Below are 15,699 nucleotides of genomic sequence, written 5' to 3'. Positions count from 1 at the left end.
CATTGTTGGGCAGCGAGACGTGATGAAGAATGCCCAGCACTTGGGCCTGAATGTTAAACAGGCGAAGACAGCTACGCACGTGAAGCTGGAAGAGGTCCTGCTGACATGGTTTGGCGAAGTTACAGCGGCCGGCGTCAACGTGGACGGCAAGGTGCTCAGTGAGCAGGCGGACAATATTGCGCTTTCACTTAGAATTGAAATTTCCAAGCTTCCGGGGGATGGCTGCATCGTTTTAAAGAAAGGCATGGACTTGTCTACTGAGTCGTTTGCGGTGAAGGAAAGAAAGTGGATCAGTCAGCTGTCAGCGACTGGCTGAACACGCTGCCAGTGCTGATTTCGGACTATGTACCGCACGACATATTTAATGCTGATGAGGTGGGCCTCTTTTTCAATTTGCAACCGGAGAGGAGCTTGTGTGTGAAGTGGCCGGCCAGGCTTGCCAGGGCGGCCAAAAAAGTAAGGAGAGAATTGCCGTGCTTTTTTGTGTGAATGCTGACAGCTCAGAGAAAATGCAGCTTACCGTCATAGGCAAGTCTAAACAGCCAAGGTGCTTTCAATCGACAGGACGTTTGCCTTGTTTGTACAAGGGGAACAAGAAAGCGTGGATGACCGCAGAATTTTTCCGCGAGTTCCTCACGATCCTGCATCGGAAAATGGCAGCATAAAAAACAGAAATATTTTGCTTTTCGTGGATCAGTGTTCGGCCTACCCAAAGGAAACGATCTTTGTCTTTGACAAACAAAGCGTGGATGACTGCAGAATTTTTCCGTGAGTTCCTCACGATCCTGGATCGGAAAATGGCAGCAAAAAACCAAAAGATTTTGCTTTTCGTGGATCAGTGTTCGGCCCACCCTAAGGAAACGACCTTTAACAACGTCACCGTAAGGTTCCTGCCTGCGAACACGACAAGCCATTTGCAGCCACTGGACGCGGGAATAATTCATAATGTGAAGCATCACTTCAAAGGACTGTTAGTGAGGCATCTCCTGGCAAAGATTGATTGCAAAGATGAGAATTTGCGCATCACTCTATTCGATGTGTTGCACTTTTTGGCCATGTCTTGGGATAATGTGACCTCAGACACCATCGCAAACTGTTTTCGCAAATGTGGATTTAAAACTGGACAGGACGTGGCTCCAACGGGAGATAGTGAAGAGCCCGATGAGGATTTTGGAATTGAAGGCTGGGGGAGTCTGCAAACGCAAGCTTCCGTTCACGACTTCGTCACCACGGACGGCAACGATGCGACCTGTGGGTATGAAGAATTGGTCGACGAAGGGAATGAAGTCGAGAGTGAAAGTGATGATGAAGAGGCCGACATGTGTGACCAGCTGCCGTCGATGTCAGAAAGCCTTAACGCCCTCGATGTTCTACGCCACTCCGTAAGTGCCGGCAACGTGAGCGATGAAACCGCTGCACGATTTTATGCCTTTCAGGCTGATCTCGTCAACGACCTCGAGGGCAAGAAAGTGCATGCAAACATAAGACTTTTTCGGCCAGAAGTAGCTGTGGCCACTAAAGTTTGTATTCATTTTCATGTTAAGATTGGCTTGTTTTGGCTCATACAAATTCGGGATGATACGAATATTTCGCGTGCTCCCGAGGAATTCGTATCATCAAGATTCTACTGTATGTTAAAAAGTGTGGTGTCAGCGCACACAGGCAAACATGAACACATCACACTCTATGAGCGCAGACACGCGCTTTCAAACGCTGGCGTAAGGAAGCGCAGCAGCAGCAGCGAGCGATGAGACCTTCGCTCTGTTGTCTATCGCTTCAACGCAAACTGAACGCCAAGAACACACACCACGCACAATGCTACGAGCCGCTGACACACCTACACTGCCTAGATTCTGCCCCCAATGCAGATAGCTTTCAAGATACGGCCCGTGCAGTACGCAGTTGATGCCAGAGTACAACGCCGCCTACTATCCCTCCTTCCCCCTTGCTCCCTCGCCGGTGCCTCGAGCGCGACGGAAGAAGGCGCCACTTTCCCACTTTTCTTTCTCGCGCGCGAGAGATTTAGCTGCGGTCGGTCATCAGCTGCCCTTGCATGCTTTCACTCGCACATACAGCATACGGCGTGCAGTGAAGGCGTTATCGCCCTTCACTTTATACGGGAGATCTATGCGCCAAAACCAATTTTAGGGTCACAACGCGTCATAGACACCATCTTTAGGTAGAAAACACGGATTAAAGGCCATGCATGCTTTTACTGGTAGAAACCGAAAATACGTCATTGGTGTCACCCCCGGCACTTTGGGCGGCCAATCCCATCGTCAAGCCACCAAGCCAAGCGACATGGAAAGTCAAAATGGCCGCTTGGGCCGGCGCGGAGTGGCAGTTCACAACGCATTATGCGGGAACGGTCCCACAATTGCGATCCAACAGCGAGGTTACCAATGCATTGGGTCCTATGGGGGCGATGCCGGGACCGGCCAAAAACGACGTAACAGCCGGGAAAGCGCAGCACCCGGGAACGTAACAGCGGGGTTCTACGTTATTGTCAGCTTTGGAAAGTGTGTATGTAGCTTTAGAAAGTGTGCTGATTTGTAGTTAGTGTGCAGCTTCAACCTGTAAGGGATCTTGACGACCTCAGGTCGTCATTGGCAATGCTCCGTTTTTTGGCTTATGATGTGCCCACCTTGTTATAAATGTTCTGCCACTTTCTAATGGTTTCTTGTGTGCAAACGGCATGTTATAAATGTTTTGCCACTTTCTAATGGTTTCCTGTGTGCAAATGGCGTCACCCGCCGGGGTGGCTCGGTCAGCTAAGGCGTTGTGCTGCTGAGCACGAGATCGCGGGATCGAATCCCAGCCGCCGCGGCCGCATTTCGATGGAGGCGAAATGCAAAAACGCCCGTATGCTTGCGTTGTAGTGCACGTTAGAACCCCAGGTGGTCAAAATTATTCCGGAGCCCTCCACTATGGCGTGCCTCATAATTGGAACTGGTTTTGGCACGTAAAACCCCAGAAAGAAGAAGCAAACGGCGTCAAATTGCTTTTTCTTTCACGACAAAAATAGCACTTTCAATAATTTTTAAAAATTATTCAGCAGGACTGAGTTTCCCAATACATCGCACTCTTTCTTTTAAAATGTTTGCTGCTACAGTCGCTGACTGATAATTTGGTCTTGACAGAGACCGCCAGTAAGTCCGAATAATCGGGAGTTCGAAATACAGGATTCGCCCAAAAATAAGTTACCTTTTATTCCACAATTGGCCAAGGAAGGTGTGCCATATTCTCTTGGAGCGTCACTTTCAGAGATGCGTTCAATTTAGCATGACTAACGCAAGACACATCAGCGTCTGCGAGTGATGGCAGTCTTGGCACAGTGCCAAGCACGCTATCTTATCATAGTACGGAAACACTGCTGCCTGTCGACGTGTCCATCTGGGGCTAGTCGTGCGAAGTACCATGAAAATGAAAGTGTCTTTGAAAGCAGTTGTCCAAGAATACGGCTGAGAAGTTTAATGCGTTGCTGCACGTACATACGCTTGCCTTTGGCCTAGACATTTTGCACCATATTTACTCACGTAATGAACGCACTCAGATAATGAACGCACCACCAACTTTAGTCATCAAAATTTGGATTGTTTTTTTCTCCCGCGTAATAAACGCACCCTGAACTTGCTGCTGTGAAGTAGGAGAGGTACAGTAGGATTCGGCGTCCGGCGGGTACGATTGGACGCCGAATTGTACCCTGTGTCTCCTACTTTTATTGCGATAGCAATCGCATGGATACTCCAGGTGCATTTTTGCCGTCAGTATCGACGATTGCGGCCCTATCTCCCATGTTCAAGGGAGGAAAGCGGGGAGGAAATGCGGCATATTTCGTCGCGCGCATGGCGTTGGTAGGAGGGGAGGAAGGGAGGCGGCGCAGCAACTGCACATTGCGCCGCCGCGCACTCCCAATCTTGAAAGCGATCTGCATCGGGGGCTGAGTTTAGGGGTCGTATTCTGAAGCTTTCCACTTCGGCGATAGTTCGCCTTTTGCCTTCAGGCGCACGATGCGCCTGAAGGCGAAAGGCAACTATTATTGACGTGGAATGTTTCAGAATATGGCCCTAGGTTCGGCGGCGGCTTATACCTTTGTGCATGCTCCATTATCGCCGCTCATTTTGCGTTGAAGCGATACAGGGCACGAAAGTCACTTCGCTAGCTGTTTCTGCCGTGCTTCCTCACACCAGTGTTTCGACCGTGAGTGTCCGCAGTCATCGAGTGTGATTGGTTCATGTTTGCCTCTGCGCGCTGAAACCATGCTGGTTAAATTACTTTGCAAGTTTATACGGCCGATAAAACTACTACCCTTACTTCGTATAGCTGTCTACGCATTTGCTATCGCAATCGATGGTTCGCCTTTCGGGCGTAACTGGGACTTTTTTAGAGATGGCCGCGGGAAAAAAATCGCAGAAAATTTTACCCCACATAATAAACGCAGTTCCCAAGTTTGTGCATATTTTTCGGGGAAAAAGTGCGTTCATTATGCAAGTAAATACGGTACACACCGCAGTGGCTTAGCGGTTATGGTGTTGGTTAGTGCTAAGCACGAGGTCGCGGGATCAAATCCCAGCTGTGGCGGCCACATTTTGAATGAGGCGAAATGAGAAAATGCCAGTGTCCCATGCATTGGGGGCATGTTAAAGATCCCTTGGTGGTCAAAATTATTCGGAGTCCCCCACTACCGTGTTCCTCATAATGAAATCATGGTTTTGGCACGTAAAACCCCCAAAATTGAATTCAGACATTTTGTGGCCATGATTTTGTAGCAATACCTTATATGCTATTCCTTTTCATGCTTTTTGCACTCCGCAAGGGGTTAGAACGATGCTCTGCACTCGTTATTAATAAATGGGACCAGTCGGTCAAGAACGGCAGATAATAAGAGTGGTATAGAGTCAAGTGGAAGGCAGCGCTACAAAACTGCTGCCCTCATCCTCACTTTGTCATGCTGTCGCTACAGGTAGATGAAAGTACACTCAATGCGGGCACCAAATTCTGATCAGTGACTACTGGATGAATTAGGCTCCAGTAGTTTGTATTGAAGAGGTGCCAGTGACCAAATCAACAACACCTCAAAATGAAAAAAAGTGCTGTTTCTGTTCGACTCAGTGGCCAAAGCACACAATCATTCAGTCTAAGTCATCACACAATGCACTGTAAGGTGTCTGAAATTTCGGTAGTCGTTATACATTAAGTCTATGGGGCTACTGCCGCGGGGCTGTCCGAATAATCGGTGTCAGAGTTATCGGTCGGTGACTATAGTACTTATAATGTAAGTGCTTATGTTGCAGGACTGGATATATACAGTAGCCGACTGATTTTGTGGACCTCGCGGGGATCGAAAAATAGTCCTAAAAATCGAACAGTTCGAAAAAGTAGTTCAGCCAAAAAAAAATAAAGTTTATTAGGCGCAGCATAAAAAACTAATAATGCCCTGCCTCATACTACACTTGGAGGCGATCAGATTTGCTTAGATTTGTGCAAGAGTGACGTCGTCTACGTATACAGTTGACAAGAGAGCCACCACGTTGGCGATCTTTGCCAACAGAGTTTGCCTTGAAGATTGAAGAAACAAGCCACGTTTCTTTGCACCACTTGGCTCTCGCGAAGGCAGAGGAGGTGGCGCCGATCTCACAAATGTGAAGCCGCACACACACACACAAAGATGCGACATCTCCGAGACAAATCTGCTCAGTGGACACACCACGTGTAAAATAGGAACTGAAATTTTAGAAGAACAAAACAGATCCCGCATAGTGATTATGACGATAGTGCTGGAGCGTTTAGTCAACCAAGGAAGTGCATGCATGGCGTCCGAGACAAAGGATGGCGCACACGCTCTATTGATAGCATGTGACCTTCAATCTTGGAGGCTATCGAGCGGGCTACTGGAACCCAAGCCTGGCCAAGCCAGATGAAAGTCAACATGCCTCCAAGATCAGGTAGCGTGGCGTGGGCGAAACTAGCGATCCAGTCCAGAAAATCGAACTTTGGGGCATAAATTCGTCTGAAAAATTGGTCTCCGCAATATCCATCAAGTCTGAATTTTTGGAGTCTGATAAGTGTGTTGGCTACTGTAATATGGTGTTTTCTAATTCTTGTTTAATCTTCCATGGAACTCAATGTACGAGGTCTGTCCCAAAGGTTTATGCAGTATGCTTATAAAAAAAATTCATTTCACAAACTTTCAGATATTGATACATCAATGTGGTTGCATTTAAAATACTCCCCATTCGACACAATAAACTGGTTCCACCTTTTCTTCCATTGCTGGAAGCACGCTTGGAAGTCCGTTTTTGTTAAACGCTTGAGCAGCGATGTTCTTTCCTTTTGAGTTGTCATCACACCCCTGAAGCATCAGTTAGTAAGTAGTCAAAGGGCTAAACCGGGCAAGGGGAAAGGGTGTTCCAGCACATTGATGCAATTGTGTGTCAAAAACTCGTGCACTAGCAAAGCAGCGTTTGCAAGGACATTATTGTGGTGCAAAGCAGCGTTTGCAAGGACATTATTGTGGTGCAAAATCCAGGGCCCTTCTTTCATCAAATTTGGTCGCATGCGGCACATATGATCTATCAAATTCTTCAGTACCTCCATGTAGAGAGCTGCATTGACAATGAACAGGATTTGAATTTTCGCTTTGTTCTGTGTTTTTTTTTCTTTGGTTCAGTGGGAGAGGTGCTGCACCCTCTCCCGCTTTTTTTCTGACTGGGAACATAATACAGTTGACTCTCGTTACAACAGACCCTGATAATCGGAGACAAAAATGTCCGTTTTATCTGAAGTCTGCAAATATCCGAAATTGTAATATATCCGAAACCATAATATCAAAAACTGGAGGCCACCACCGAAACGCCAAAAGACCGTCGAACAGTCGCTGCATGTTTCGACTACTGCCAGAACGTTGCGAAACATAGTGAGAAAAAAAAAAGGCGCCCATTCACGAAGGCATACATGTGTACTTTCCACACATTCGGCGGAAAAAGTTGCGTGCAGTACACTGCTGGGGCGCGATCGGAGGTCGTTGTTCGCTCGCTCCGAACAACGATCTCCGATCGCGCCCCAGCACTGCATTGCGCGCAACTTTTTCTGCCAAACGTGTGATGCGTGGACGAAGTTTGTGCTGTGCCAACAGGTTAACTTTTACTCTCTGTAAAAGTTGCTTGTTAGCTATTTCAGAAGTGAAATCTTCCAAGCTGCATGAGGTGCTTTCTTTTAGCATGTCCCTCAATGCAGCAAGCAGTCAACTTTGCAGTGTTGCTTTTGTCTTCCTCAGCTGGAAGTGCTGAGGGTATACGCTGGGCATTGGGCGATGGTGGACGCCGTGCCGCAGTGCCGTCGCCGACTCGGCTGCGTGTGGCCCCACTGCTGAAGCGTGTCGTGCAGCAGGAGCTGTGGAACCTAGAACAGGAGCTGAACAACAGTCTGTCGCGCTGGGCACGTCTGGCAGCTGATAACGAGGGGGACGATCGGAAGTCACCACCACCAAGTGAGTGCAAGGGGCCAACTGAATTTTATTGTTATGCAGGTTAACAGGTACAGGGAGAATTTTTTATTCACAAGAAAGGTTACCTTGTATGAGTGTTCAGTTTGTGTATCTGCTCAACTATAAAAATAATCTCTTGGATTAACGTTTTTGTCATTACGTGGGAGCCTTGTTTGATGGTGCCCTGCGCGCATGTTCTAAGGTATACATATATGGCTTGTGTTCTTGTTTCTGGTGCACTTCCCTTGTTTGCAGTGAAACCTTTCCCTTAAATGTGCACCAACAAGCCCCAAAATGCACCTTGCTGTGGTCGTGAGAGATGCAGAAAATTCATATTCTGTATTCTAGAAGTGTTATGCAATAGCCTGTAACTTAGCTTCAGCTTAGTTGGGCACAGAAAAGGGGGGATGGGGGTCGCTGTTCGAATTCTGCCATTTAAAAAATTTCATTTGCAATGAAGCATCAGAACACATAAATTATAATTTAATGTATTTTATTCTGAATTGTTGGAGCATGGGGGCAGAGTGCAAAAACGCTCGTGTACCTTGCGTTGGGTGTGCATTAAAGAACCCCAGCTGCCCAGCTGGTCAAAATAATCCGGAGTCCCTCATAACAGCACGCCTCATAATACGATTGTGGTTTTAGCACATAAAACTGCAGAATAAACTTTTGTAATTTTGCTCACCTTGAAACTATGCATATGATATGTATGTCGAAATTGAAAATAATTGTTGGAGCACCTGTCTTTTTGTATCCTCGAATTGTACGACCGGTGACCCACCGTTCTTGGTACTTAGGTGGCTAAGAGCAACTGTAGAGATATAGGCAGCTAGGATAGGAAAAAAAACAAGTTGTGGCAGTGCTGTCTATGATTTCTGTAATTTACATTTATGCTGCAGGAAAAAGGCATGCCAGGAGTTTTTTTTTTTTTTCTTTCCCTTGACTACATTTACTTGTGTGCAGATAATACCATGCCCACATCCAATGGCCCTACAGGTGGAAGTCCCGAGAGGTCTTCTGGATCTTCGACAAATGCCTCTGGATCTGCTGTGAGTGCTCTTTGACATTGTTTTTTAATGCAGATTACCATTTTGAAAAGGATATTTTGTAAAATCACTAGACATATCAGTGCCATGATGTAGTGAGTCAGAGAAGGGAAGCAGGCATGTGACAAGAAGCTCTACAAATACCAACACTGTATTTTGATATTCTTGCTTGGCGAAGAAAAATGAAACTTTGCAGAGGTGATGTGGTGATTACAGCCGGCGATTGGTAGATCGAAATTCTGTGGCTAATGATTCGCCCCCTTTTTATAACGGTTCATTCAGGACCACGCTTTCTGGATCAACTGGTTGACACAATTTGAGAAAGTGCTACAATAGCCATGCTGTACATCTGATCTCATGGGCCTCTTGTGCTAGCTTTGGCTGAAGAATCACAACTGTTTTAATGCTGCAAAAGAATGTAAAGCATGGCAAACATGTGTGACAATATGTAGTAAGGGTCAGTGTGCAGAAGAAATGTGACAAGCCAGAGTCTCGGAGAATTTCTAGAAGTCATTTACTAGAAATAAATGTGGGAACAGAGGTATTTTTTGCATTTATAAACAGTAAACCCTCGTTAACTTGGAACTCTGGTATCTCAAAATATTGGTAAAGTCGAAATTTTTTTCTTACTGGTGTCAACCGACGTGTTTTTCATCTCTTACCTCTAAAAGTTTTTGCACCGGACCCTGGATATCTTGAAATCGCGACTTGAAAAATACCAGAAAAAAGGCAATGAGGCTGCGTCAGCAACGTCACTTGCACTCTTTTAATTTGGTGGCAGCTCAATAGCTGAGCCAGGCGCTGTGTGGGGCAGCGCTCCCTGCTTATCTTTCCCCCTTCTGTCTATCACCGCTTACGCGGGCTTGCTCGGCTGCTTGCTGCCACTTCGTTGTGGCCTCGCGCAACACCAATGAGCCAGGAGTCTTTTTTTTCCCCTCTCATTTAGTGTGCTGTCAGTGACATATCAATGTGGTCACATCGTATTAAACGTCACCTTGAGCAAGATGATCAGCACTTTTAAGCAGGCGCAATCAGACCAAGTGCTGCACCAAGGGAAACCAACATGCAAGCCCACAGCGTTTCAGTGAGATCACGGCTTGATAAGGACACTTGCTTCACGTGCATGGTGTTGAGGCGTAAAGGCTGCATCACTCGTGGGCATCTGCTAAAGGCGTCACAGTTGTGCTCTACCACAGTTTCGGTTTTTGAAGTTAAATTATCCGGAATTAAGATGTAGAAAGTAGCAGTGTCAGCTTTTAAGATATCGGGAACAGTTTATGCTCAGATGACTGGCTTCAAATATTGCCTTAGGATCAATCAGCTTGACTTGGTGCAAAGTACGTACGTCTTATTGGTGCGGTGTCAGTAACGCTGTGCCTATAGATGCCAATGTGTCCAGTGCTGATGCATGCAAAAGTGACTGAGAATTGAGGCCAGTAGTGGGGCCAGCGGGCTTCTATTTTTGTAACTTTGCTCATCTTGAAACTATGCATATGATATGTATGTCGAAATTTCTTCCGGTTTTTACACCTTCGCGTTAACGGGGTTTTAGTGTAGGTACATTCGTCATTGTTGGCGAGGTTCTTTACTCATTGCACTATGTGCTTTATGCGGATGTGATATGTGGCACGCCAAAGCACGACCCGCATTCAGCATTTATACTGGCATTGGCTGGCATACCGTCACTTGGGGTCGATGCGGAGCCAGGCTCCAAGTCCATTATCTGGACATGCCTAGACAAGGTCTGGACATGCCGTATTTCTGTGTTGGCCGGCGAGACGTGCAACATTTCAGCACTGGTACCAGATCTGGCTTGTTGCCCCGCTGTGCGTCGACGCGGAGTGACGCAGCACCAGCTGGTGCCAGTAGAAGCGTTAAATGTCCGCTAAATGTGCACCAGCCTTAATGGCACTGCAATCATTTTGAGTGTCGAATGGCTTGAAACCTTGCTCTTAAAGATTTCTTTTAATTTGAGATGGGAAGAGAATTTTGAAACTTACATTCCTTGTGTATTTTCATGGTCATTATTTAGCGTTCAAACATTTCATATTAGTTAGGTGACATATTTGCCAAACTGTAAAAGTATAAAAAATATCAATGTACCAGAATGATATGTAATTTACAATGTCCAATAAAGCAAAAGCAGAAGCTATACATCAGTTTGAATCGAAGGACAACAAACCTGTGGGAGCAAAATTTGTTTTCTGGCACTTCATAATAATTCTTTTAAATTTTGTAATTTAATAATCGTGAACATTGTCTTATTTCACTCTTTAAGAGTTCATCTTTTTAATGAAAAAAGAATTGCTAGTGCTATCACTTGTCCAGAACTGAAATGTCGCAATTGTCAGTCTATAAATTCAGCACATCAAAATACATAGAGTGCTAGTAACACTGCATTGTCCAGACCTGCCAACTCTCTTGAATTTTCCTAAAGTTTACGAATTTTGGCTCGTTTTATGATATTACGAATGTCACGTGATTAAAGAGGATCCTGAAACGATTGTGCATGAATTTGCTGAGTTGGTAGGGTAGGTCCTTCTGATCATTAAGAGACAGATGCAAGCGCTCCTCATAAAGTGTGTAATAAGGATTTAAAAAATGTGCATCGCTAATGATAGCAGCAGCACTGCTCCCCTGCGTTTTCAGCAGCCCTTTTCATGCTACAGAGCGCTGACGAGCGATTTCACTCGGGTGAGTGATCAGATTGGCCAACCACGTTAGTTCATCGGGAATGCTTGAAACATGCCGCTGCATTAAGCTTATTTTTAAGAGCTTATTTCTATGCGTAATTATTTTTGTTCCCTTAAAAGTAAGTACACAAATCAAAATAAATATATGCGTTTCTTCAAACAAATGGCCCACTACCGCCTGAGGATGCGGATCGTCTGCTACAGCTCTGGCAATGGCAGCCGATGGGACGCGGAGGGGTTCTCACATGAAAACAGGAGCCAGTGCCGTCTTCTTTGGCGACAGGAACGTGAATGGTACCAGCGCTGTATTAAGCTCATTTTGCACTGCAGGTGTGTGCAGGGAGTAAACTGCAGCGACTGCACGCTGTACAAGGTGTGAGCATTGCACATCAACACTGACCTCTTTGGTCAACACAGCGATCACCTGCAATTTCGAAAAGAAAGCTGCTTTTAGCGGTAACCGCAGGTTCTGCATTTGTGAGCGAGTCAAGTTTTGTGCATAATTTGGCCAGATTGACAGCAGAAAGATATCCTAACAAGCTACACCACCTGTACCTGCGTTATTATAGTGCTCTGACACAAAATTCTTGTGAGAAAGCATTCCTTGAGAGATAACCTCTGTGTCTAAGCACAAGACAAAAACCGTTTCATTTTTCAAGAAAAATACTGTTCCCGAAAATATTCGGTGCTCCCTGCATCCACCATTGAAAGTCTTCTGATGGTGAAAAAATGCAAACTTGCTTTGAGCAAGTTTATACAAACATGTTCCAGAAGTAGGCAAAATCGGCAATACTACAGTTGCTGAAAAAGTCACTGTGATCTAGCAATGGTGTTACTTGTCAATATTTGCTGTGCCAAGTTGTTGCTGCTTGTGTGTTGCATTTTAAGGTAAATCATTTTTAATAAAAGCCGTATGTACCACAGAAAAGGTGTGTACTCAGGGCAAGCTTTCTTCTAAAAAATGCGTGCTATTGCCCCTACCCCTTTCCTGCTCGGTGTCGTGCCCGCTGGATCTTAAAAATTTTAAGGTTCACAGGTTGTCAAGTATGTCTAAGTTTTTGTGTAAAAGCAAGCTCTAGGTATTCTGGCCACTACAACTTAGCACACTGCCAAAAGTGCATGTACGAAACTGCAGGCAGTTCTTTTTCCTCATACACAGGGGTTGTTTTTTCAAAAGCAGTTCCACTTTATTTTGTTGTTGCTGTTGGTAAATCGCTTTTCACAAACTAGCTTACTCGTTCAGTTAAAGGTGTTGTGTATGCTTCTGATCGAGTTCCAGTGAGGGTGGAATGCAAGAACATTTCTGTACCACGCATGTAGTTGGCATGTTAAAGAACCCCCAGGTGGTCAGAATTAATCTGGAGCCCTATTCTATGGCATCTCTAATAGACCCTGTGTTACCTTGGGTTGTTTAACTCCAGTCCTGTCTCAATCCACTTCCTATTCTTGTCACAATGACAAGGAAGACGCAGTTGGGAGTGGGCCATGTTAACAACTTTCAAAATGCATTTGATTGAGTGTTTCGTGTGGTTCAACGCCCCAAAGCAACACAGCAGCTAAAGAGTGGTACTGTAGTGGAGGGCTGCAGTTTAGTTTTAATGCCTGTGTTTTGTTAATGCTCTGCTTGAACCTATATGCACATGAGAGTCTTTGCATTCTGCCCCACCGTAATGTGACAGCTTTGTTGAAGAATCGTACCTACGACCTTATGGTCACCTGCAGAACACCATTTGTTCAGCATGCAGTCATTTACTGGGGCTTCCTCCACTTTATGGGATGCCCTCCCCAGCGCACCATAAAGTTATCAGCTCAGGTAGAAGCTGCTGTTGCCAAGCTGGAGGCTAGCATGTAGGCAACATCAACTGCATTACTGTGATTCTAGCTGGTTTTTCCATCTATTTGCAGGGTGTCACTGTGGCTGCAATGCCTGCTGAAGGGAGCTCTTCGGCAGTTAGTGCAGCTGGGGCAACAAGCTCAATGTCAGCTGAGACATCTGCCAGCATGACTGGGACCGCCAGTGGCAGCAATGTGGCGCTGTCCGTGGATGTGGGCACTATGTCCTCTGCCGACCTGAGTTCTGGAAATGGAAGCGAACTCCTGCCAATCCAGCTGGATGATGACTCGAGCAGCACCTCAGAGTCCAAGACTGATGACATGCCGATGGACCCGCTGCACCCATCCCCTGGCAAGGCCAAGAAAAAGGGCAAGCGATGCTCTTGGTGCAACAAGAAGACTGGACTGGCATCCACCTATGTTTGCAGGTGAGCTTCAATGGGGCATGTGATTTGAACTGCTGAGCAACTGTAGAGCAAGGATGACTCCATGAGACGTGCTGATTGCGCCAGTCTAAGCATTTTCGGTGCAGCTTGCTTTTAAGAAACGTACCTTCTACAGGTCTTTTGTACTGTCGAACAGTGTGATGATAACCACAGGTGTTGACTTTTGTTAATTTTGATGGTGTGGGGTTGAACATCACTGGGCTTTTGAGTTGATTCTTGCGGCATTGCAAGTCAGTCATCAGGGGTGTTACATTTATCGGCACTTTTGTTCCTGTGCAGGTGCGGAAGCACATTCTGTGCTGCTCACCGTTATGCTGAGGCACATGCATGCTCTCATGACTACAAGGCAGAGGGGCGCTACATTCTGCAGCGTAACAACCCTGTGGTCAAGGCAGCCAAGTTGCCCAAGATCTAGTTCCTCTGTGACCGATGGGCAGGAAATGGACATCGACGACTACGCCTGCTCTGGAGGGGCGGGCTGTGTGCAACCCCTTTTCTTCCCCAGCCATGGAAGCTTTTTTTTTTTTCTCTCATTGACGCAAGCATGTAACTACTTTCGATCCCTTATGCAAGCCCATGGTTTTCCTGGCTGGAAGAATTATTTGCTAGCAAAAGAACTGTTAGCGTACAACTTGCCACCAGACAGCTGCACACTTGCAGATGACTTGTCGACAGAAGACCTCTCTGCCTCAGAAGATGTAATGATTGGTGGACCGGTGATGCAACCATTAGGACTGAAGTGGGCAACCGTGACCATGCAACTTTTCTTCTCATTCTTCTTGTCTTTTTTGTGGCTTTGAATTTTCAGCAAAGCAGTCCTTGCAGTGACACAAGGCACTTAGGGGCACCATGTTGGTGCGTTTGTATTGACTTGTTCTCTCTCCTTTTTTCTTTTTTTATTCTTCCAACCAATTCGGACTGGGATCTTCTGGTTGCCAAGACAGGCTGCTTCTCCGCATCTGGCTTGATACCTCGCAACTTTTTTTTTTACTAGGACTAATGTTTTTGAAATTCTATCTGAATAAATTGTAGTACGTCTGGATATTTGAAGTCTCTGTCTGGCATGCCTTTTGCATGCTAGTCATTTGAAACAGTATAAAATGAAGTTAAGGGGGGACCTGGGTCTTGGACTAAAAATTTTGTAGAATCTTTATTCTTTGACGTATAGTGCTGAAAACTTGTACATATATGTAATGTTATGTGCTTATTTCCAATATAAGGTCCGTTTTCGTATATGTCCTTTGGTTTGAAATTTTATGCAAGCTTTCTTTAATTATCTTCCGGAAAGATTTGCCAATTATGTGTTCCTTAGATATCACTAAACAGGGTATTAATGGTTTCTGTACGATTCAAGGAGTGCAACAAAATGAATCTTATTGCTCTGCCTTACCAAGAACAAGAGTTGCGAGACTTCAAAGCTTGAAACTCAAAAAAGTTTTTCTGGTGACTAATTCAGTACCTCTTAACTCGTGTTCTAGGTGCGGCAGACCAATAAGGTTGGTTTTGTTGCACTCCTTGAATCATACAGAAACCATTAATACCCTGTTTAGTGATATCTAAGGAACACATAATTGGCAAATCTTTCCGGAAGATAATTAAAGAAAGCTTGCATAAAATTTCAAACCAAAGGACATATACGAAAACGGACTTTATATTGGAAATAAGCACATAACATTACATATATGTACAAGTTTTCAGCACTATACGTCAAGAATAAAGATTCTACAAAATTTTTAGTCCAAGACCCATATCCCTCCTTAAGCTCATTGGATGCTCAGTGGCCTTGAGGATCGCTGCCTTATGCCGGTGAGGATGAGACAAAAATACTTTGCAAAAAATTTTTCAGCAGTAGGTTTATCAGGGTTTATTGTCCGTGGGTACCACCTGGCACTGAAAGTGAGCTTCAGCCCAAGCAGCCTATGGCTTCGTTTGGAACTTGCATTGTAGACAGGTCTTGTTGAATGTGAAACAGAGGTGTACATTGCATTTACTCTACATTGTATGTGTGATACCACTGCAGCCAGGGATTTTAGATCAGTCTTTCTCCTCTGATCATGCTTTCAAAAGAAAGTTACGCGCCATACTTCTACAATCTCTGTTCCTGCTCAAATTCAACAAGTGACACACACTTTCTGCCTGTCATTCAGTGTTGGCTGAAGATGTTTAGCTAGAAATCCCGTACTCAAATCTGAAAC

General features: G+C 45.4%; 1 protein-coding gene across 1 annotated transcript in view; it reads left to right on the top strand.

The window, feature by feature from the left end:
- The window catches only part of LOC119435332 (uncharacterized), a 29,612-nt gene extending 15,066 nt beyond the window's left edge, over positions 1 to 14,546 (top strand). The window contains exons 3-6 of the mRNA XM_037702230.2: positions 7,277 to 7,489; positions 8,450 to 8,535; positions 13,131 to 13,486; positions 13,784 to 14,546. Coding sequence (XP_037558158.1) covers positions 7,277 to 7,489; positions 8,450 to 8,535; positions 13,131 to 13,486; positions 13,784 to 13,919 — 791 coding nt within the window. The 3' untranslated portion in view covers positions 13,920 to 14,546. The remainder of the gene's footprint in view (positions 1 to 7,276; positions 7,490 to 8,449; positions 8,536 to 13,130; positions 13,487 to 13,783) is intronic.
- Positions 14,547 to 15,699: the final 1,153 nt, after the last annotated feature.

Source organism: Dermacentor silvarum, unplaced genomic scaffold (genome assembly GCF_013339745.2).
Source record: "Dermacentor silvarum isolate Dsil-2018 unplaced genomic scaffold, BIME_Dsil_1.4 Seq634, whole genome shotgun sequence".
NCBI lineage: Eukaryota > Metazoa > Arthropoda > Arachnida > Ixodida > Ixodidae > Dermacentor > Dermacentor silvarum.
This window is presented reverse-complemented; position numbering and strand designations above follow the sequence as displayed.